We start from the raw sequence: 23596 nt of genomic DNA, 5'->3' as shown, positions 1-23596 counted from the left end.
GGGAGTCCTCTGATGGGCCCGAGGGACCCTTCCACCCACCACGAGTCTGAGCAGGGAAGCCTGCTGGGCTGGCTGATGGTGTGGGCCTAACTGGCACCCATGGGGTGAGGCCTTTTAGTGGGCATTAATCGCCACTCAAGGACATTAATTGGCCCACTGGTAGGCGGGCTACCTGATGCCAGCCCTGCCACTAGTCTAATGCTGGTGGGGGCAGAGGCGGGAGGTAAGGCTTTCAAACCTGTTGGTCTGGGAGTGTTAAATCCAGCTGTTGGCACATTAATGCAGGGTTAATTTAGTGTTTCATCTTTTCTCCATGAGTTTCACTATGCACTATTTTAGTGCAATATGTTATGTAATCACATCAAATCCTTTTGCACATTATTTTAACAAAATTGTTAACCCAATTTATTAAAGTAGAAAAATTGCACAAATGCATTTAGCAATGCACTAAAAAGCACTCAGGAATTTGAAACACTCAGGCGATTCTTGTTCTGGTGTTCTCTTTGATGACTCTATTGTTCTTCATTATTGAAATATTTCACAAATTATGCTGTAACATGTAATATTATTTAGTAGCCAAATTTTCTACTAAAAATGGTTCTAGATAGGCACATTCAGGGTTCTTAGTTGCAAAATACAGTCCAATCTATAAACACATAACCTTTGGATAATCAAATCATATTTGATTATTGTGGGAGGAACCATCCTTCAGAAAGTAATTAAAATAAAGTGATATGTCGCCATGTAACTAGAGGAGTTCTAATCAGTAAGAGAGAGATAAATTGCAAACCCATTTAAATGTGTGAAGCTGCGTTCATTTTTTAGTGTGGTATGTAAATCAAAACGGCTGATTGCTATTTGTGATAAGTGATTCTTGGCAGGACAACCTGAAAGGAGAAGTATAACAAAAGCTCATCTGATGGCTCAGTGAATGAATGCACTTCATGGTTTGGTAATAAGCCTTAAGTCAAGAAGATTGCATGTTCAGTTCTTTATTTTGCTGATTTCAGCAGACAGCAGTAGGTGAAATGAATGGAAAATTGGCTGGTTGTGTAAGTGTGCACAAACTATCCTATTGTGCTTTACCCAAATGATAAAGATGAAAAGCTACCCCATGCTCTGTCAATGGGTGTAGCTCTCCATGCCTCCAAAGCTGAGCATATGATATTACTTTTTTTTCCATAATGAAATCTGTAGTACCAGTGAGTAGGCTTACAGAACTGATACCAGTCTAAAGATTCTACTGGTATGCTGGGATTGATAAGCCAAAGAATAGGATAATTGGTATTAATATAGGTAACTATAGGAATGCAGTCAGATCGAAGGACAGGAACTATTTTTCTACTTTCACCTACCTTCACTCCAGTAAGACAAATACTGTGGAACCTCAGAGTTAACATATGAAATAAGAGCAAGAGTAGACCATATGGAAGGTCGAGCCATCCAAAATGATCGTGGCTGATTTTCAACTCCATGTTTCCCTCAATTCCCTAAAAGGCCAAAAATCTGTCTATATCAATCTTAAATATGTTCAACAATGGATCATGCACAACCCCCTTGGGTAGAGAATTCCAAAGATTCACAACCTCGGAGTGAGGTAATTTTTCCTCACCTCGGTCCTAAATGATCAGCCCCTAATCCTAAAACTGTGTCACCTGTGTCCTAGATTCCCCAGCTATGGGAAACAACCTCTCATTGTCTATCCTGTCAAGCCCCTTCAGAATCTTGTATGATTCAATGAATTGTACGTTTCAATGAGTTACAGGCGTTAAGGTCAAAGGTTGCCCAATTCTGAAATGGATGTAACTCTGAACTATCAGTAGAAGTAGGAAAATATATTTTGTAAAATATAATTTCGGCAAAACAATTTAGTTTCTGACGTGTTGCATGGTAAACGTAAGGTTCAGGTGCATGGATCATTAAAAATGGAACAGGAGCAGGAAACTTCGCCCCTTAAGCCTGTTCTGCCATTCAATGAGATTATGGCTGATCTGCAACCTCAATCCATATACACACCTTTTCTCCATTTCACTTAATACCTTTAGTTGAAAAAATCCATCAATCTCAGTTTTAAATTTAACAATTGATCTAGCATTTGTCATTTGCCAAAGAGAGTTCCAAACTCTACCGACTTTTGGATGCAAAGGTGTTTCCTAATTTCACTCCTCAGGTATGGCTCTAATATTTAATCCATGTCCCCTATTTCTAGATTCTCCCAACCAGCCTTTGTGATTTCCCTCTATCTACCCTATCTGGTCCCCTTAACATATGGAAAATTCAATCAAATAATCCCTTAATCTTCTAAATTGCAGGGTTTGTGTAATTGCTCCTCTGAATTTAACCCTGCGCATTCAGAAATGATTTGATAGTACAGAACTTGAGTTTTGCTGCAAAAGAGAGACATGCTGTTAAAGCTTTTCATGTTGCATTCATCAAGACAGATACTAGAATGCCAAATTTCAAAGGGAACAACAACGTATGCTGAATGAGAAAAAGGCGCTGATTGGTCGAGATATTGCCATGGAGAATGCACCCTTCCCCCCCAAGTTTTTGCTTAAATTCAAAAAAGGTGATTGATTCTCAAGGTGTTACCATGGGGCATGCACCCGGGAACAGCTGCCCCCATGCTTTTGTTCAACTGAAAAAGACACAATGCTTGGATATATTCTGTTTGATGGGGCCAGAGCCCAATGCTTGAATATATGTAACTTCTGGTAATTGTAAATAAGGCACATTGCGAGATCGACTGATAATTTTAAATTGATTGTTAGTGTTAGACTTAGCACACTTGGGATTGTTCAGTAACTGCTATCCAATCAGAGAATCACATTTAATTTTGGAGACTACGTGCTGAATTTTGCAAGCATAGGTTTGTTGACTACAGTCAGTACTCTGTTGTGAACAGCCGAAAGGGCATGCGGTTTGATATGATCCACTAGTCATTGGAACTAATGAAATTTGAACAGAAGGTGAAGCTAGCTGTTTCACACTGCCACTGTGCAGTAGCAACGCAAGTGCCATTCTCCACTAATAGGATGCTGCCATCCAGCCAAAAAGATGTTCTGCCTAACACCCAAATGAGAAATGTGGGCTAGGATTTTACTTAAGGCAGGTGGGCTGGAAGGAACCGGGCATGGAGCTGATCGCCGCCCGCAATTGGCTCCACGCCGCCATTTTACATGGGCGGGCCTTACGTGAATCGTGGCTCCTGAGATCAGCGGGAAGGGACAGGTGGCGGTGGGAGGCCAATGACCGCCGGGTCCAACAGCGACCCGGTGGCCTATTCATAAATGGTGCAGGCAGCCGTCCAAAGGCTGCCAATGATGTCGGACAGGAGGATGTCGGATAGCATCCTCGGAGAGCAGGCCAGGTGGGAGGGCAGGTCGGCGGGGCAGGCAGCCCCAAGGTTTTCAGATGAATGCCTTGTTGCCCTTCTCAAGGAGGTGGCAGCATGCCGCAAGATCTTTGTGCCAAGGGATGGAAGGAGGAGGACCCCCCCTACCATAAAAAAACTTGCCTGGGAGGAGGTGGCAGAAAAGATCAGCTCCCACGAGTGCCGCAAGCGGTTTAATGACCTCTTGCGATCGGAACAAGTGAGTACTGTGTTGGCATGGGTCACTTAGTACATTGGTTAGGTAGACACCACCCCCAACTCAGAATTTTGTTTTTGTTTTCATTCATTCATGGCTTGTGGCCTTCGCTGGGTGGGCCAGCATTCATTGTCCATCCCTAGTTGCCCCTGCGAGGGTGGTGCTGAGCTGCCTTCTGTACCTGCCGTGGTACAGGTACACCCACAGTAGTGTTTGGGAGAGAGCTCCATGATTTTGACCTAGCAACAGTGGGGGAGCACCGAAACATTTCAAAGCCAGATGCTGAGTGACTTGTAGGGGAACTTCCAGGTGGTGGTGTACCCATCTATCTGCTGCCCTTGTCCTTCTAGGTGGTATTGCTCATGGGTTTGGAAGCTCTTAGAGTGTGAGTGGCAAATGTGATGGAGGCAGCATCTGGGCAAGGGGGTCAGCCCTGGCTGCTTGGAATGAGTGTATGGAGTCTCCAGGGTCACGAATTGGATGAGCCCTGCAATGGTTTCACTCAGGTGGGGGTGGCAGGGCTGCAATGGCAATGCAGGTACAGGGTGGGCTAATCAATGCTCCCCTCTCCTTTCAGGAGAAGACAGCACACAATAATAGAGGGGCTGCGGACTGGCGGAGGACAGCCCCACCTTCTCATCATGACCAGATATGAGCAAGAGGCACATAAACCGGAGAGGCACCTTGCATCCAGGTCAACCGGCCGTGGTGAGGTTGTGGTGCCACTCGGAGGTAAGAGTCCAGTGCACTGAGGTCACAATGTCTGTCAGTGCAAATATTCCACTGTTGACTGTACGTTGATTTCAGCCTCCAACATGGAATGCCCATCGATAATGGAAGGAGGAGTGCATCCTGATCCGGGTGCCAGGCATGCACATTAACAGGGTAATGACTTCTACTAAACAAATGTCCCTGTTCTTCCTTTCAGCCTCACTGGAGGGACTCCTGGACTCAGGAGGCGGAGGGACCGCCGCTGATACCTGATGGCCCAGAAGATATAAACGCACCAGCATCACACCCTCTCAGCTAGGCAGGCACCAGCGCAGAGACCAGCACCTCGGTGGGGATAAGGTTGTTGGCTAGTATCTTGGTGCACAGCGGTGAGGGCACTTCACACTCACTTGAGGTGCAGGCGGAGACAAGGAGTGCCCAGGGCACCGGCAGTCGGGGGACTGCTGGGGTCCAGGAACATGCTCAGTCGTTGGCTGATGATGTGCCTCTGGAGTTGTCCCTGAGGCAGCAGATGCTGGAAGTCTAGCAGGGTGTGTGGGAGGATCTGGCGGAGATACACGAGGAAATGCGTGTCATGGTGTCCGAGATGGAGGAGTCCATGCGGACCATGAGCAATGCAATGAACCTCACGGCCAAGCACAATGCCTCCTCTATGGAGAGAGTGGCGACTCTCATGGAGAGGCTCCTCCAGGAAAACAATCAGGGCTCTCTGGGGATGCGCTTGGACCTGCAAGCCCTCACAGCAGCATTGACCTCAGGTGGTCAATGTCAGTGTGGGAGATGGATTGGGCACCCAGTATCCCAGCTAGGTGCCCATCCATCATTGGTGAGCAGGTAGATCCAAAGCAACCTCACATTGGCGCATGAGCTGCCTGAAGTGTCTGTGGGCTCGTCTCAGGGCGCTCTGGATGATAGCAGCAGCTCCTCCACCCCTCTACCAGTGGCCGTGGCATCTGATGAGGCTGCAGTGACTGGGGAGATGCCAGCCGTGCAACTGGCCGCTCCCTCCTTTTGGGGCCAGCACAGGCTCCAAGGGCCAGAGGACGCCCGCCAAGGTCATCAAGGCCAACAAGACAGCAGAGTGAGCAGGCTGTCTCAAATGCCGGTGCCAATGAAGGGGGAACACCTAGATGTAGCACCTGCAAATGTAAACATAAATCACCTTAGGCACACCCCGGGCTTATCACCGCAGGCCTCTGCTCGCTCTGCCTGGCCTCGTCTGAGCAGTAGTGAATGAAAGTCAATGCATGCCTGAACAGAGCGTCTATTACCAGCTTGACACAACTGTGGACAGCTGACTAGGAGACTCCACAAAGATCCCTGGAAAGAGTGGGCGGCATAGAGATTGAGGGCAACCGTGACCTTCAGTGTCCACCCACGCAGTTGGAGCTGATCTCAGGGCCAATCATCTGACAGGTGGAGGTCACTGTCTCCCTTGAGAGACGGAGCCTCCTTCGAAATTGCACCTCGGACATATTGAGGTAGCTGCATCACCGCCCGTAAACCCTGGCAGAAGGATAGTGGCATCTTCTCTGGCCCCTTCTACCTTGCACTTCCTGTTGATCCTGTGCCTCTTGTGCCTGTGCCTGTCCCGCCAAAGGTGGTTCCTCTGGAGGCTGAATATGAACTCCTGGCCTCCTCCCCTTCTGGCCCTCTCTTCCTCCCCAGAGGAGGTGCCTCCAGCGGAGAGCACAATCCCGATTCCCAGAGTAAAGGAAGACTGCCTGATACCTGCAAGGCCCCAGGTGTTATGGTTCCTCCAGAATCCTCAACGGAAGCCTGTTCTTTCTGTCAAAGCAGCTCTAAAGAGAATTGAAGTTGTCCTGTTCACACAAGCAAGTAGCAGTAAGTTTAATAACTAAAGTACTAACAACTCACATTAGTGAAGCCACTCACCCCTATTATCCTGCCCGTGGATGAGGTTTTTAAGGCCTATCCGCCTGCCCGTTGTGCCAGTGCAAGGCACTTAAAATCGCCCAAGCTGCGAAAAATCACTGTCAATTGCTGCCTCAAGGGCCTTAATTGACCCGTTAATTAATGGCGGACGAACCTTGGAACTCATAGCGCCCACCTTCTGAAATATCGCAATGGCACGCGGTGACGTCGGGATACATGCCCAACGTCACTGCGCGTCATTTTATACATCGGCATGTCGAGCCCACCCCCGCATGCCAATGAAAAAATTCTGGCATGGTAACCGATTGTCAGTGCCAGTGTGATGCCAGTTATGAAGGCCATACGTCCCAACAATGAGTGGATCATATTAAACCGCATGCCTCTTCAGCAACAGAGTACTGGCTGTGCTCAACCAACCTGTGCTTGTAAAACTCAGAACATAGTGTGCAACATCAGATGTGATTCTGCAATTGGACGACACTTACTGAATAATCCCAAGTGTGCCAAGAATTACACTAACAACAATTTAAGATCATTAGTCGAGCTCGCAATGTGATTCACTTACACTTGCTAGAAGCTACAAATATTCATACACAGGGCCCCGGCCTCTTAAGCATGGAGGACAATTGTTCCTTGTTGCATTCCACATGGTAACGCTTCAACCAGTCAGGGTCAACTTGTCTTGTTTGAACTTAAGCAGTAAGCAATTGGGGGATAACTGTTCCCTGGTGCATTTACCATGGCGATAACTCGAACAGAGTTTACTTGCCAGCAAATCAGCACCCTTTTCTCATGCAGTATAAATTGCTATTCCCTTGAAATTAGGTATTCTTCTGTCTGTCCTGATGAGTGCAAAATGAAAAGCTTCAACAGCATGTCTCTTTTTTCAACAATATTCAGATATCATTCTGGTAAATCTACATTGCACTCCATCCAAGGCCAAAATATCTTCTTTAAAATGTGATGTCCAGAAATGCTCACAGTCTCTAGGTGTGGTATAACCAGAGCTTTGTATAAGTGAAATATGACTTCTATATCTTTGTATACCTGTCCTCCAGATAGAAAGGGAGCATTCCATCAGCCTCTGTGACTATCTTCTGTACCTGTTCACTACATTTTAACGATCCATGCACCTGAACACCCAGGTCTCTTTGGACCTCCACTGTTTCTAACTTCTCACCATTTAGAAAATACTCTGTTCTTTACATTTTAAGTCCAAAGTGGATTGCTTTGTATTTGCCTACATTGAAATCCTTTTGCCATACTATAATTTTTCCCATTCACTTGCTATTAATATTTATTTTTAATGTTACGCTTCCATTGACACTTTCTACAATGCTGCCTATCTTTGTGTCATCGACAAATTTTTGGCTTTCTATCTCATCATCTAAGTCATTAATAAATATGGTGAATAGTCGAGGCCAACATAGATCCTTGTAGGACGCCAGTAGTTACATTCTGCTACTGTACCTACTCTCTGTCTCTTGCTGCTCAGCCAATTTCCCAACAGGTCAATAATTTGCTCTCAATTCCATGAGCTTCAGCTAACAGCTTCTTCATCAAGCTTCTGGAAGTCCATATAAATAGCATCCAAAGAGAATCCTCTATTCACTTCTTTAGTCACATCTTCAAAAAATTCAATCAGATCTCTCAGGCATGACCTAGTCATTACAAATCCATGCTGGTCTCTCTGATCAGCTGAACATTTTCAAGGTGTTCCATCACCCCAACATTAATTATGGAATCTAGTAATTTCCTGACAACAGATTTTTGACTAACTGGTCTATAATTTCCTGGTTTCCCTCTCTCATCTTTCTAAAATTAACCAAGGAAACAAAATCTAGCATACTATAGGGGACATTATTGCAAACTGGGTAAACATTTGCATGGAGTAAGAAATATCCACAAATAATCCATAGCCCTAAGGGCCTGAGCTCCAAGAATAGATGGTGGCATGGGCTAGGATTATCCAGCCTAGTGTTGGCTTCAGAGGTCCAATTACTTACTAAGTTCGCATTGCTTGTTGGAATTTAGGGACAAACTGAAAATCTGACCTGCTGCTTAAGGTGCACATTGATAGTATTTTACTATTAAACAGAGAACCAGATTTTGCCTTTGCTTTTCTTTAAACTGTGTATCAAAAATTATTATCTCTTTGCTTCCTGTCATGAAGAGATTAATATCTATAATGTTACTAGAAATTATTTTTTAAAATAGAGTTTAGTGTGTCTGTGTCTATGTGTGTGTCTGGGTGCTTTGATGTATAGTAGTTCTGAGATGTTAATTGGGGAAACAGTAAGGAAGTTAAAAGGCACAGTGTATTTGCATTTATTGAATAAACCATTCAAAAGAATGGGTGAAATCTTGCACCGAGCTTGACGACGCCAATCAATGTGTTTTTTCAGTTTACTAATGAAATTGGTGGAGTGAAAGGTTATTATTGTTAGAAGATGTAACATTTAAAGCCTAGTGATACAATGAAAAATTTACATTCAAAGGAAAAGCTTGGCATAAACAGAAAGGAGCTTGTGTGTGTAAGGCAGAGGCATGTAAGATCTAACCAGCCTGTACACCTCCAACTGTGTATCCAAGGATTCAACTTGCAAGGAACCTTATTTTGAATTTGTAAGGTCAAATGTGCTTTGCCTGGGGTCTCTTTAAATCTATGATTTTACTGTTGCCTTAATGGGGGCGTAACTGAGAGTCAGATTAATTAGGGGATTTTTGTAGTAATTTTCTAGACATATGTATGTGCTTACAATTTTTCTTGTATAATTAAATGTCTAATTTAGTTTTATCAAAAACCTCTTGAGACTCAGTAGTCTTATTACTACTGAATTCAAAGCCTGCATCTAGAAACAAACGAATTTCAAGAACGGGTTCTGACAATTATTTCAAGTTTCCCTCTGGGATTTCAACAACTCAGCCTTTACCATCAGCTGTGTCATAATACTTCCCTTTATTTAATGTTATAATTCAAAGAAAAGAGATTAATACAGACCTTTCCTTTCTACTGGAGCAAACAAGAATCCAGCACTTTCATTAACTCGATATAGTTTCTTGTCAAACTGTAGTGTGGGCTCATCTTCTGTGTCATTGATATTCACTATAGCTCTGGTAATCTTCCCAAGCAAGGCATATGCAGGCATGCTCAACTCCACGTTAAAGCTTTCAATGTTTTCAAAAACCTGGTCATCATTTATAATAATAGTACAAGCCTTTGTGTCTTCTCTCTCATCAAATTGAACCTATTGAAGAACAAACATGTGAAGACTGCTTAATGTCTTTAATCCTGTACAAAGGAAGTCCAGGTCATTGTTTCCTGACAGTTTTCATGGCACTCTTATAATAAAACATTACTGCTTCACCTCCATAGAATATTAACCTTCTCTTCAAATAAATTCTTCCCCGTCCCTAGTTTTCTTCCTCATCTGTTTAAGGAGTTGACACAAATTTGTAGTTCTATAGGGTCCATGGATACAGTCCACTTTTACTTTCCCAACATGTGGGTGTGAACAGGTATTTAGTTATAAGAGGCATCACCTGAGAGCTGATCCTCTCCTCTTCCAATATACAGACCTGTACACTTTTCAACAGAAGTCAATGAATAGCAAATAGCTACAGAACATTTTCTTTTAATTATTATTCTCAGTTACTAACCCAGCTTAAATCAGTGAATTCATTATACATTAGGACCTGTCAGACCTGTATCGGTCAGTCACACATTTGATAATGCGTTTCTGAACTAAGTTATCAGGAAGGTAACATTTCTAATACTCTTTTTGTAGGATGTGACCAAGCAGTGCCACATACCAATTTCTAAATGATAGGGCAGATATTAATCATCCTGCACACAGATACCATTAAATGGCAGGTTGCAAAGGATATAGAATGGATATGTCATCAACAGTTAATGATGATTATCATCCAAGGATTAACATGTAAGCATTCCATCAGGTATTACCTAGTCATACATAACCACTTTATGAGTGAAAATCTGACAGTTTCTTGTAAAAAGTGAAAATACAAAGCAGACAAAATATTATAACCTTATTAACAAAACCATGGGCAAAACAGTATCTCAGAATTATTTATAAACCTGGATTTAATGCTGTCATTGTGGCAGTATAAATCGGGCAACAGAGAACAGAAAATGGGCAGGAGTTCTTTTTTGCTGGAACTCCATCCACTTTCTGATGTAGTTTTTGAGGATGATGACGAGTGGCATAGGAAGGTGAATGCTTTATCTGATGATTAATTTAGGGATAAAGCTGGATTACATGCCAGTTCCTGGCATTCTGCTATGTAGCACATAAATCACACCCATGTGAAATGATTGCTAGGCAGTGGTGAATATATGGAAAGTCATTGCAAGAATATAATTTATTAATGAAGGTACATTTCAGCCTTAATCGTTTTTCTTCATGACTTTTCCTTTTGATATTAGGTTATGAGCCTTTGTGCCAACCATTGCATCATTATTGGCTCCAATAGTTCTCCAATAAGAATCTCCCTTTGTGAGATATTTGGAAGAAGATGCACTGAGGCTGCATGAGAAGTGGTCTGCCTCTACTTGCTCATACCTGCACCCCCGCATCTCTCGATAAAGGTGAAGTTGCCTCCTATTCCCAAAGGATACCGATTTGTGTGGACCCAAAGGCAGCAATAAGACACGTGAATGCTTGACTAATTACAATAGTAGATGCTTCCTAAAACACACTCCAACCTCTATATGTCAAGCTTTCTGTGACAACTCATAAAAGGCCTGGGTGATCAAGAGGAAGCACAGGCTGATTGGTTTCACATGCCAAGTTTTCACTAACCATAGCTATATGCATGGTTATACTTGCCTGCAATGACTTTGGTAATGGTCCAGGTCAACAGAGAACCAGGTGCAGAGTTCAGCCATCCATCTGCTACAGGTTCATCCACAGCAAACACAAAGCTGGCATATTAGTGAAAGTAATGCTTTGCTGTGCCTGGAAATATGGCTCCACCTCACACGGGCATACAATAATGCTGACCTATGGAAATTTTGATATGGACTGGGGTGATGGGAACTACAACTTACTTCTCTCACAAGCAGCTTCACCTTCATAACAGCGGCTATAAAACAAGTGGTTGGGTATTGGGTTGCTTTGTTACTGCCATGCAAATTGACGTATGCACCCTGGGGTGGAATTGTCCCAGATTTGCACTAAGTGCAGTTGTACCAGCCGCAATGGCGGCTTCTCACGCTGTATCATCCCAAAGCCACCGTATTAATTATGCATTCCCGGGAAACACGCCGTTTCCATGGCAGACAGGCTCCGATTCGCCCGCCACGCCGTCACCTAGCCGCTTCATCACACCAGGCGCCACATTTAAAGTATAGCCATGCTCAGTGCTTCCAGCCCAAGACCCGAAAGGCAAGAAGATTGCATCCCCCAGATTAGGTGACACGTCCCTCGAGTGCCTTTTGGACACTGTGGAGACCCGGCGTGATGTCCCCTACCTGGCTTTGGCCACAGGAGGGCAGCAACTCTTGGCTTGGTAGGCAATGGCAATGGTGATCAGTGCAATGCTGCATAGAAGAGGTTGGCCATCCAATGCAGATAGAGGATGAATGGTCTCATCTGTGCCACCAGGGTAAGGCAACCAACTCATCACTCTAAACTCACACACTCAAGCCCATCACACATTCACTGGCATCTCATTCACCACCAGCTCAAGGGGCATCACCATTCACTCTTTCAAACACACCCTTACATCTCCACCTGGCCTCAGTTCCTCTGGAGACTGCCTCCTTAGTCCTCAACATCTTGAGGCCACTTGCACAAATCAACTTGTGCCCCCACACAACCAATGGGATACCCCCCTTCCTCAGTACAGCCCTCACGCTGCAGCCTCTTCCCTTGCTTGAGGCTGCTTCTCCCCCTAAAAGTGCTGGGATGTCCATAAGATGTAGGAGCAGAAGTAGGCCATTTGACCCATTAAGTCTGCTCCGCCATTCAAGAAGATCACGACTGATCTGATAATCCTCAACTCCACTTTCCTGCCTTTTACCCATAACCCTTGATTCCCTTACTGATTAAAAATCTGTCCATCTCAGCCTTGAATATACTTAACGACCCAGCCTCTACAGCCCTCTGCAGTAAGGAATTCCACAGATTCACTACCCTCTAAGAGAAAAATTCTTCCTCATCTCTGTCTTAGATGGGCCACCCCTTACTCTGAGATTATGTCCTCTGATCCTAGACTCTCCCACAAGAGGAAACAACCTCTCAGCCTCTACCCTGTCAAGCCCCTTAGGAATCTCTTATGTTTCAGTAAGTTCACCTCACATTCTTCTAAACTCTAGTGAGTACAGGACCAAGCTACTCAACCTCTCCTCATAAGAAAATCTCTCCATACCTGCGATCAACCTAGTGAACCTTCTCTGGACTGCCTCCAATGCCAGTATATCTTTCCTTATAAAAGGGGACCAAAACTGTTCACAATATTATAGGTGTGGTCTAACTAGTGCCTTGCAGAGTTTTAACAAGACTTCTCTATTTTTATAATCCAAACCCTTTGAAATAAAGGCCAACATTCTATTTGCCTTCCCTATTACCTGCTGAATTTATATGTTGGCTTTTTGTGATTCATGCACAATGACCCCCAAATCCCTCTCTGCTGCTCTCTGCAATCTTTCTCCATTTAAATAATATTCAGCTCCTCTATTCTTCCTGCCAAAGTGCATTACCTCACATTTTCCCACATTATATTCCATCTGCCAGGTTTTTGCCCACTCACTTAACCTGTCTATATCCCTCTGTAGACTCTTTGTATCATCCTCACAGCTTGCCTTTCTACTTATTTTTGTCATCCGCAAACTTGGCAATAGTACGTTCACTTCCCTCATCCAAGTCATTAATATATATTGTAAATAACTGTGGCCCCAGCACTGATCCATGTGGCACTCCAATAGTTATAGATTATCATCCTGAAATGCTCCCCCCCCCGCCTTATCCTAGCTCTCTGTCTTCTGTTAATTAGCCAATCCTCGATCCATGCTCATATACTGCCCCCAGCACCATGAGCTCTTATCATGTTAAGTAGCCTTATGTGCTGTACCTTATCGAACACCTTTTGGAAATCCAAATACATTACATCTACTGGTCCACCTTTATCTATCCTGCTTTTTACCTCCTCAAAGAATTCTAATAAATTTGTCAGGCATGATTTCCCCTTCATGAAGCCATGCTGATTCTGCCTGATTATATTATGCATTTCTAAATGCTCTGCTATTACATCCCTTATAATAGATGCTAATATTTTCCCAATGACAGATGTGAAGCTAACTGACCTATACTTACTTGCTTTTTGTCTGCTTCCCTTTTTGAATAAGGGTGTTACATTGACAGTCTTCTAATCCTCTGGAACTCTTCCAGAATCTAAGGATTCTTGCAAAATTACTACCAGTCCATCCACTATCTCTGTAGCTACTTCCTTCAATATCCTAGGGTGCAACCTATCAGGTCCAGGGGACATATCAGCCTTTAGCCCCATTAGTTTCCCTAGTACCTTTTCACTAGTAATAGCTGTTGTATTTATTTCTTCCCGCCCCTTGAGTATATAGTATTTTCAGAATGCTATTAATGTCTTCTACCATGAAGACTGATGCAAAGTACTTATTCAACTCCTCTGCCATTTCCTGGTTCCCCATTATTACTTGCCCAGCCTCATTCTCTAAGGAGCCTATGTTCACTTTGGCTTTCTCTTCCTTTTTATATATTTAAAGAAAATCTTACTGTCCATTGTTACATTACTTGCTAGTTTACCCTCAAAGTTTATGTTCTCCCTCTTTTTTTTTTGGACATTTTTTGTTATTTTTTAAAACTTTCCCAAACATCTGGCTTACCATTAATCTTTGCTGCATTGTATGTTTTTTCTTTCAATTTGATACTATCCTTAACTTCCTTGGTTAACCATGGTTGACTTATCCCCTTCCTAGAATCCTTCTTCTTCACTGTGATAGATCTTTTTTTTGAGTCATGAAATATTTTCTTAAACATCTGCCATTGTTCATCAACCGTCTTTTCTGCTAAACTCCTGTCCATTCCAGCCAACTCTGCCCTCATTCCATTGTAATTACCCTTATTTAAGTTTACCATAGTTGTTTCCAACCCAAGTTTCTCACTCTCAAACTGAATGCAAAATTCTACCATGTTATGGTCACTGTTTCCTTGGGGATCTTTTACTCTGAGATCATTTACTAAACCTGCCTCATTACACATTACCAGATCCAAAATAGCTTGATCCCTGGTTGGATCCACAACATACTGTTCGAGGAAACTGTCCCAATTACACTCTATAAATTCTTGCTTGTGGCTGCCTCTGCTAATTTGATTTTCCCAATCTACAAGAAGATTAAAGTCACTCATGATTAATGTACTGCCTTTTTTACATGCCCTCATTATCTCCTGATTTATTTTTTGTCCTACAGTATAGCTACTGTTAGGGGGCCAATAGACTACTCCCACCTGTATCTTATTCCCCTTGTTATTTCTTACCTCCACCCATAAGGACTCTACATCTTCCGATCCAAGATCATTTCTTGCTATCATACTTATTCCATCTTGTACTAATAAAGCTACCCCACCGCCTTTTCCTTCCTGCCTGTCCTTCGAAAAGTCACATACCCCTGAATATTTAGTTCTCAGCTTTGATCTCCTTGTAACCATGTCTCTGTAATAGCTATAAACTCATATAAATTAACACCTATTTGTGCTGTTAAATCATTTATATTGTTCCAAGTACTACGTGCATTTAAATAAAGAACCATTCATTTTTGCCTTTTTACTATTTTTTGCTCCTTTGACCTTATAATTGCTGCTGTTTTTTTAATGTTTGTACACTGTGTCCCTTCCTGTCACACTCTGGGTATTACTATCTAAATAGCTGCCCCGCAAGGCTGCCATATACTTTTGTCTTGTAAGCCTATGTATCCCCTCTCCAGAATCCTACCCAGTCTATTTAGTTTAAAGCCCTCTCTATAGCCCTAGTTATTCGATTTGCCAGGACACTGGTCCCAGTCTGGCTCAAGTGAAGCCCGTCCCAACGGACAGTTCCCTTCTATCCTAGTACTAGGGCCTTGTGCTGATGACTGCGAGTGCTGCCCAAAGCAAGATAGGCAAACAAACCTCAATGTCCCGAGCAAAGGGCAGCTCGCCAGGTGCGCGTCACTTATGCGCAGTTGTGAAACACGTCGGCATGATTGGCTGACAATCCAGCGTGGGGGGGATGAGTCTGGTGTGCTAGCTTTATCATGAAATGCAGATGTATTACAATGAGGTTTCTGATGTCCGATGGTGGGAAACACGGCCCGCCACTGACCGGCTGAGCAGACAATCGCAAACCGGTTTGACAAAGTTGTGAAACTGAATTTTGGCCTTCTCGCCATATTGTCTGCTCACACCACCTAGCACACCCGACTCTAGCAGGGACATACGATTCTACCCTTGGGCTTCCTCTCCCTTCATTTTCACCAATCACTTTGTAGTCTCTTCCACTTCAGCTTTAGTAAAGGCAGATACTGGGTTGAGATATTTTCTAAGTCTGATCCTTCTTTTCAAATTTTATTTATGCACAATTTTCTACTCCCACTGCTACTGTATTCATTGTGTTCATCTAAAACTGCATATGAAGCTATGCAAATAAGCTGATCATTGGAAATTGGCTGCAAGTAACATGCTTTCATTTTATTGAGCGATGGAGTAAAACAGGTGATATCAAATTTGCTTCCTGTTTTATGTCCTAACCGATTCTCCTTTACATTCAAATATTACAGCCAATGAAAAATTGTTTGCTTTCGCCACCACCAGTAGTTAAAATGAGCAAAAGCCACTAAACAATACCAGGAATGGAGAATCTAGATTGCAAGATTAACCCAAGGCTGCTTGGTAGAATTTTTGCTTCCTTCGGGGTGCAATTTCCACTATTTGAAAGTTTTAGTAAAAAAGTAGGTGCAAATATCAAGTATCTTTTTCCCACGTATGTCCGTGTTTATTTTTTTGCTAAAATTTGTGATTGCCGGAAAATATTTCCTGGGAACTGCTCCTGCCCCACTGCCATTAACTCAATAGAAATGTGTTCGAAACTCAGTGTGAAGTTACAGTGACAGATCAGGACCAGCCCCAGCAAACCTTCCCTTTAAATTTTCTGACTTTCTGCATCCACCTTTTGTGCATACCCGGCATCCATCCAACTTTGCATCAGAAAGAAGCACTTAGCTGTCAATGCAAAAAAACATTTAAAAAAATTTAAAGGAACAAGTTCAGACAAGCAACCATCAGATATTATTTCATCATTTACTTATTCTGTTGACACCAAATACATATCTAGTACACTGTACATATCAATCTTGCACATACCTGCCCTGCGTACTCTACATAATCCTGTTGGCCCAGCTTTGAGCCAGCTCCAGAAGTAGAAGTTGCTGACCCCTGTTCAGTACGGCACAGCACAATGGCATACTGATTGAGGTTCCCAGTCCTCTTCACTGTGACGCTCACAGAGCCTGCCTTTTCACTGACATTGTAACTGAAAACAGGACAATGGCTGAGATCAGGTTTTTTGTTTAAGAAAACACAATCATTGTCCTTATGCCAATAAACAAACTCAAAGAATAATCAAAAATATAATACAAGAAATAGACATGAAGATGACAATTAGACATTTAATAATGAAGACATTAACTATTGATAGTTAATCATTTATATAATGTTGGTGTGGAGGGGAGAGGGGCTTCACTGAGTTAACTAACACTAGGGAATATGGAGGGTTTGGCTGAAACTGTAAGGAACATTTCTTTCTATTTCTGTTGGACTGTTGTAAAGAACATATCTGTTTATTTTCTGTTGGACTGTGATAGGATTACAATGGCTGCAGTTTAAAGAACATGTCCACAAGAACAGGACAAGAGATATATACAATGTTTCAGGATGGTGCCAGAAAGGAGTTCTGGACCAAGAAGCATGCCTGACAACAGCATTTTAATTGGCTCCTGATCAGGTTGTCAGGCTTTTGTGTGGTAACAGTGCAGCAGAAAGCTCCTGGCCTGCAAAGAGAAAGCATCTAAAAATCTCTCTTCCTCATAGCTCTATAACCTGATCTGTGAGGATACCCCTATAAAAAGAAAAAGGGGAAAACAACTGTTAGACATTGAAAGGCAAATGCTCAACCAGTGAAATAAAGACTGAAAGTGCTGGAAGACCACTTTGTGTCATCAACAAGAACTGAAAGGAGTTAGGAAGACATCGATCAAAATCAACCCATCAAATCCTGTACTCCGGAATTGGTGCTATCGAAATGTTCTTTCCCACCCTTAAAATCCATGTTTTGTGTGTCTTTTGTATTATATGTGTGTGTGTGTGTGTGTGTGTGTGTGTATAGGGATTGAAGAAGGGGGTAGAGTTTAAGTTACAGTGTTAGAAATTAGCAGTTTATATTTCTTTCTTTTGCCATTGGTTAACAACAGTTGTTCAATAAACAGTTATTTACTTATTAAGTTTACAAACCTGGTGCTCGTATTCTGTTAACCTAAATTAATCTGAGAAGGATTGAAAGATTGTGGTAAGAACATCTGCTATTTTCACTCTTGCTTCCATCAGCAACCATCTCATCCATACCTAAATCTGTTAACAGAACCCTCTATTCCCTTCTCCCTCATCTAGCCTCCCCTTAAATGCCATTTGCCTCAATCACTTTTGTGGTAGAAAGTTCCACATCGATGTCTAGGTAAAAATGTTTCTTCTGAATTCCCTCTTGGCTTTCTTAGTAACTATCTTATATTGATGGCCTTCAGTTCTGCTCTTCCCCACAAGTGAAGGTACTCTTTCAGTGTTTACTCTATCAAAGCTTTTCATGATTTTAAAGACCTCTATTAGGTCACCCCTCAGCCTTCTCTTTTCAAAGGAAAAGAGGTCCAACCTGTGCATTCTTTCCTGATTGGTATAACCTTGCTTTTCTGGTATCATTCTTGCAAACCTTTTTTGCATCTTCTCCAGTGCCTCAGTGTCCAGAAGCAACCAGAAATGTACACAGTACTCCAAGTGTGGTCTAAGCAAGGTTCGATTCAAGTTTAACATTATTTCTCTACTTCCTCTACTATCCTGTCCATCACTTGGAAAAATTATTCACATCTCAATTTGCATTTTTAATTTATGTGCCTGTAGAATATTTTACACTTTTGCTTTATATTCCTTGATAATTTATTTTCATAGTTCCTCTTTGCTTTCCTAATTGTTTCTTTGACTTAATTCCTAATCTTTTTGCATTCTTCCTTATCATATTCTCTCACTTTCCATATACTTAATATATCTCTTTCCTAAACTAAACTTTTTCCTTATGTCTTTATTTACCCATGATGTCTCTTTAGTGTTTAGCATGTTCATGCTTTTACTGGAATATATTTTTCCTAGCCATTGAACACTTATGTGAAATGTTTTCCATTGCTGGTCTACATTATTGCTTGCCAAAACTGTGATCCATTTTACTTTCATGAGCTATATTCTCAGCCCCTCAAAATCATGGCCTTCAACATAATTATGTCCTCCTTGACTATTATCTTAAAGCATGGTCATTATTTCCTAAACATTCCCCTACTTTTGCTTCTCTTTAGTAGCCAATCGTCTCTTGTTAGGTTTCTTACATTCTGGGGAGAATTTTCTCCCTGTTGGGGGGGTTGTGTGGGGGCGGGCATGCGCACAGCCGATCGGCACCCCCAATCGGCTGGATGCCGCCATTTTATGTGGGTGGGCCAATTAAGGCCTGCCCAGCATGACGTGTGCCCAGAAGCGCTGAGTGCTCCCTGTGCATGTGAGTGGGGGGGGTTGCCTGAATCGTGGTGCCTTAGAGAGATTACTTTCACTTATAAAACACTGAATAAAGATTTTTTAAAAATTTAAGGAGATGTCCCCTCATGTGAAACTGTCACATGAGCATGTCCACTAATTTTAATAAAATTTTTTCAAACATTATAAAAACGTTTATGAAACCTCATCCCGCCCATGGATGAGGTTCCATGAAAGATACAAAAGCCACCTGGACTCTTTCGCCTGCCTGCCAACCTTAAGGTTGGACGGGCTGTTCAGCTAATTGCTTTATTAGCTTTTAAATGGCCTCCTGTAAGAGGGTCTTCCGTGAGCTGAAGATGCTCTGCTTCTTCAAACATGATAATCACCAGTTACCTTTTGTGGTCTGAGAGAAATACATCAGTGATGAACTATGAATAGGCTTCATAGCTATTCATATAGAGATGAGGGGCAGCTGGCTTCACTACAGTGCAGATGGCAAGCTGAGGTTTCAGAAGGTTTTCACCCTGCAGTTACAGAGAGTTCAGCAGGAGGGAGTGTGTAACTCCAGGCAAACTAAGAGGACCAAGTGAGCACTACAGGAATCCGCTGTGAGTGTGGTATTCACAAACCAGTATTCCGTGTCCACTATCAGTGAGGATGATAGTCACCATGCATCATTTTACACCTCGGCGAGCAGGCCCTGCCCCACTCGCCGAGCCAAAGATTCTACCCCTAGAGATTTCTAAGCTTTGGCTGCTCCATCTCTCTTCCTTATAGCCTTGGTTTATACTTGAACTATCTCTACCTTGAAGGCCTGCAATTACTCATTTACTAGCGTTTTGGCCAATCTTTGTTCCCCTCAGAGAATGTGCTACACTGATTCAGTGAGATCCTGTTGCCTGGCACCAGGGAGGCAACACATCATTCGGGAAGCACATCTGCGGTTGCAAAAATGCCTGTCAATTTCCCTGACTATCGAATCCCCTATAACAAATGCCTTTCTACAATTCCTTATGCCACCCATCCTATCTGTGCCCTCCTACCCATGCAAACAAGTCTCTCACAGTCATGAGGCTTTGCTTCTGCGTGTACTTCTCTAATATATCATCATCCTCACTGATAGTGGACACGGAATACTGGTTTGTGAATACCACACTCACAGCGGATTCCTGTAGTGCTCACTTGGTCCTCTTAGTTTGCCTGGAGTTACACACTCCCTCCTGCTGAACTCTCTGTAACTGCAGGGTGAAAACCTTCTGAAACCTCAGCTTGCCATCTGCACTGTAGTGAAGCCAGCTGCCCCTCATCTCTATCTCCTCCTTTGACATCTAGTTAAGGATCCTGATTCTTGAAGATTTGTTTGTGTTGGATGAGCCACTTTGTTGTGAGGGCTTTTTGGTTGGATTTTCCTTTAGCATCCTAGCAAAAATATGCAGGATAGCGACCGCAATTTTGCTCTCCCCACCTCTATCAAAGCAGCCAATGTCCATCCCTTCACCACTGGCCACTTGTAAATTCTGGCTTAGAGGCAGGGTTTGGCAAGTCACCAGACTTTTCTTCTCACCACTGCTGTCTCTGCCATCTTCAGTACAAGGGTGATGCTTGTCCTTGCACCAGTGGTGGCAGGATCCCCTAAGTCATTGAATAGAGGGAGACAGGTAACTTGTATCCTTTTTTCTCTCCACGAGAGAATTACCCCGAGAAGCCTGGGAGTCTTCAGGGCTTTTTCACTCCATTAACTCCTTTCTACCTCTCCACTTGCTGCAGCACTAATTACATTACAAGATCACCTCAATTTTTCTCACATGCTGTAGTCCTGAATAGCTGCTAATCTTGACACAGGAAAATGAGTCAAGGTTATGTGGGTCATGGAAGTTCCTGTAAAACAGTGCAGCCTCAATTTCAATGTTTGTGCATTTGGCTGCACTTATATAGTGGCTTTCAGAACAACCCAAAGTACTTCACAACTAATGGGACACTTTTGTAGTGTGGTTACTGTTCTAAAGTTGGAAGATGCAGGAAATAAAACAACAGTATATAAAAGGATGCCAACCTGGTGTATTCAAAGCTGATTAGAGACCACTGGATGTGGAACACATTATCACTGACAATATTAGGTTTGCTATCTTTCACCAAAAACTTGAATGTGTCCATAGTCTTTTGAATCTTATCTTCATTTAAAATGTAGCTGACCAAACCCAAGTTAATATCCTCTGCAAGAAAACAAAATTTACACAGAGCAAATTACACATAAAATATACATAATTCTTAAAGTCTTATCCTTCACACATGTTTTCAAAAGTACTGTTGAAAGTCAGTAGATTTGCACAATGCTAAATGGAATAACAGTTTACCAAAAAGGCCTTTCCAGTGCACTCCTGGCTGAAGACCAATGTGTGTACAGTTTCAAGAGCTCTTCAATAAGTATCCCCATTTCCCCTAATTCACTTAGCATCCAAAAATCTATCGACCTGTATTGAATACACTCAATGATTGAGGATTCACATCTCTCCAAAGATTCACAACCCTCTGAATAAAGAAATTTCTCCTCATCTCACTTCTAAATGGCTGACCCTTTATTCTGAAAGAGTGACCGTGTTCTACGTTCCCTAGCCAGGGGTAATATTTTTTCAGCATTTACCCTATCAACCGCCTCTCATTTCATAGGAATATAGGGCTACTCTGCTCAACCTCTCCTCACAGGACAATCCCCTCATCCCAGTTGAAAGAACCTTTGTTGCATTCCCATAGGACAAATATGTTCTTCCTTAGGTAAGGAGACCAAAACTGACACAGTATTCAGGTGTGGTCTCACTAATGCTCTTGATAATTGTAGTAAGACCTCTTTACTCATATGCTCCAATCCCTTTGCAACAAAAGCTAACATATCATTTGCCTTCCTAATTGCATGCTGTATTTGCACGTTAACCTTCTGTGACTCATTTACAAGGACAGCCAAGTCTCTCTGAATACAAATATTTCCAGTATCTCACCATTCAAGAAATATTCTGCTTTTCAGTTTTCCTACTAAAGTTTAAAGCTTCACACTTTGTCACATAGTATTCTATCTGCAATGTTCTTGTCCACACTCCCAATCTGTTCATATCCCTCTGCAGGCTCTTTGCGTCCACTTACTTTCCCACTAGCTGTATATTGCCAGGAAACTTAGATATATTCACTGTCCCCTTAGCTAAGTCATTAATCTTAAAGGCCTCTATCAGTTCATGCCTCAACCTTCTCATTTCGAGAGAAAAGATCCAAAAATGTTCTGTCTTTCCTGACAGGTATATTCTCTCAGTTTCTGGTATTATCCTTGCAAACCAGTTGGTGTAGTGCACTTGGATTTTCAAAAAAGCACTTGATAAGGTGCCACACAAAAGATTATTACACAAAATTAGAATGATGGAGCAGGCTTGAGGGGCTGAATGGCCTACTTCTGCTCCTATATTATATGTTCATAATATTCTGATCAATGGTGACCTACATTCAACATGATGAAAGCAGGAGACTGAGCGATGGTACTGCCACTGAATGTCAAGGGAGATGGTTAGATTCTCTCTTGTTGGAGACGGTCATTGCCTGGCACTTGTGTAGCACAAATGTTACTTCCACTTATCAACCCAAGCCTGAATATTCTCCAGGCCTTGCTGCATATTGACATGACTGCCTCAGTTCTGAAGAGTTGCAAATGGTGCTAAACATTGTGCAATCTACCCTACTTGTTACACACTCAAAGCCAACTGAGTAACACCTGGAATAACTGTACAATGCAGGAAGAAGTACATTGACTAAAATGTACAAAGTGAGTGATGATTTAGTCTCTACCCTCTTTCAAATAAAGGAGTCACCAGTGCCACCATGTTTTGTATGCTACAGTGTACCACTCTGGTCTTAAACAGCTTACTCTGTTTGCATATGAGGATCAACAGAAATAATGCACAAGAACTCACCTTGTGTGAAAGTCTTCAGGGGGATTGCAGGCCTCAGTTTGCTTTCCAGGTGCCCATGCTTTGGTTCTGTGGTAATCTCATAAATCAGCTGCTTGTCTTCAGTGTCAGGATCCATGGTCAATAGTTCCCTCTTAGTGATCAGGTTAATGGCCTGAATTAGAAGGATCATTATTTCACAGAAAATATGCAAAATAAAATAATAATATATTTAAATTTTATAAATTTTGTATGGAAATGTATTTTAATTTAAGTATATCGGTATAAATAAATCAGTGTATAATAATTCCCTTGAGTTATGTTTCAATATTTGCCAAAAATTTCCTCAATGCTTCTCTCTCCAGCCTTGACTTCGGCAGAAAATCTGTTTACGTGTCTCCCTGGATTTTCTACTGAATTTGTGCTTAAGTGAAGAGGGCAGAGTAGGAGGGTCTCCAAGAAAATTTCTGTTTTTTGTGTTTACAGCAAAGTGCATATAATTGGAATTCTGTTCCAGGAACTGTTTCAGGAGATAAATGTGCTGTTGAATTCAGAAACAGAGCAAACTTAAACATATGGAATAAATGATTATGATCCTTTGAGCTAGCAATTCTCATCCTATTAGGCCCGGCAA

General features: G+C 42.4%; 1 protein-coding gene across 1 annotated transcript in view; it reads right to left on the bottom strand.

Moving 5' to 3' along the window:
- fras1 (Fraser extracellular matrix complex subunit 1) overlaps positions 1-23596 on the bottom strand; it is a 398900-nt gene that overhangs the window by 81600 nt on the left and 293704 nt on the right. The window contains exons 52-55 of the mRNA XM_041181003.1: positions 22987-23137; positions 21090-21249; positions 16613-16781; positions 9220-9466 (exon numbers count right to left, since the gene is read on the bottom strand). Of these exons, the coding sequence (XP_041036937.1) occupies positions 9220-9466; positions 16613-16781; positions 21090-21249; positions 22987-23137 (727 nt within the window). The remainder of the gene's footprint in view (positions 1-9219; positions 9467-16612; positions 16782-21089; positions 21250-22986; positions 23138-23596) is intronic.

The sequence above is a fragment of the Carcharodon carcharias genome, chromosome 1 (genome assembly GCF_017639515.1).
Source record: "Carcharodon carcharias isolate sCarCar2 chromosome 1, sCarCar2.pri, whole genome shotgun sequence".
Taxonomy (NCBI): Eukaryota; Metazoa; Chordata; class Chondrichthyes; order Lamniformes; family Lamnidae; genus Carcharodon; species Carcharodon carcharias.
This window is presented reverse-complemented; position numbering and strand designations above follow the sequence as displayed.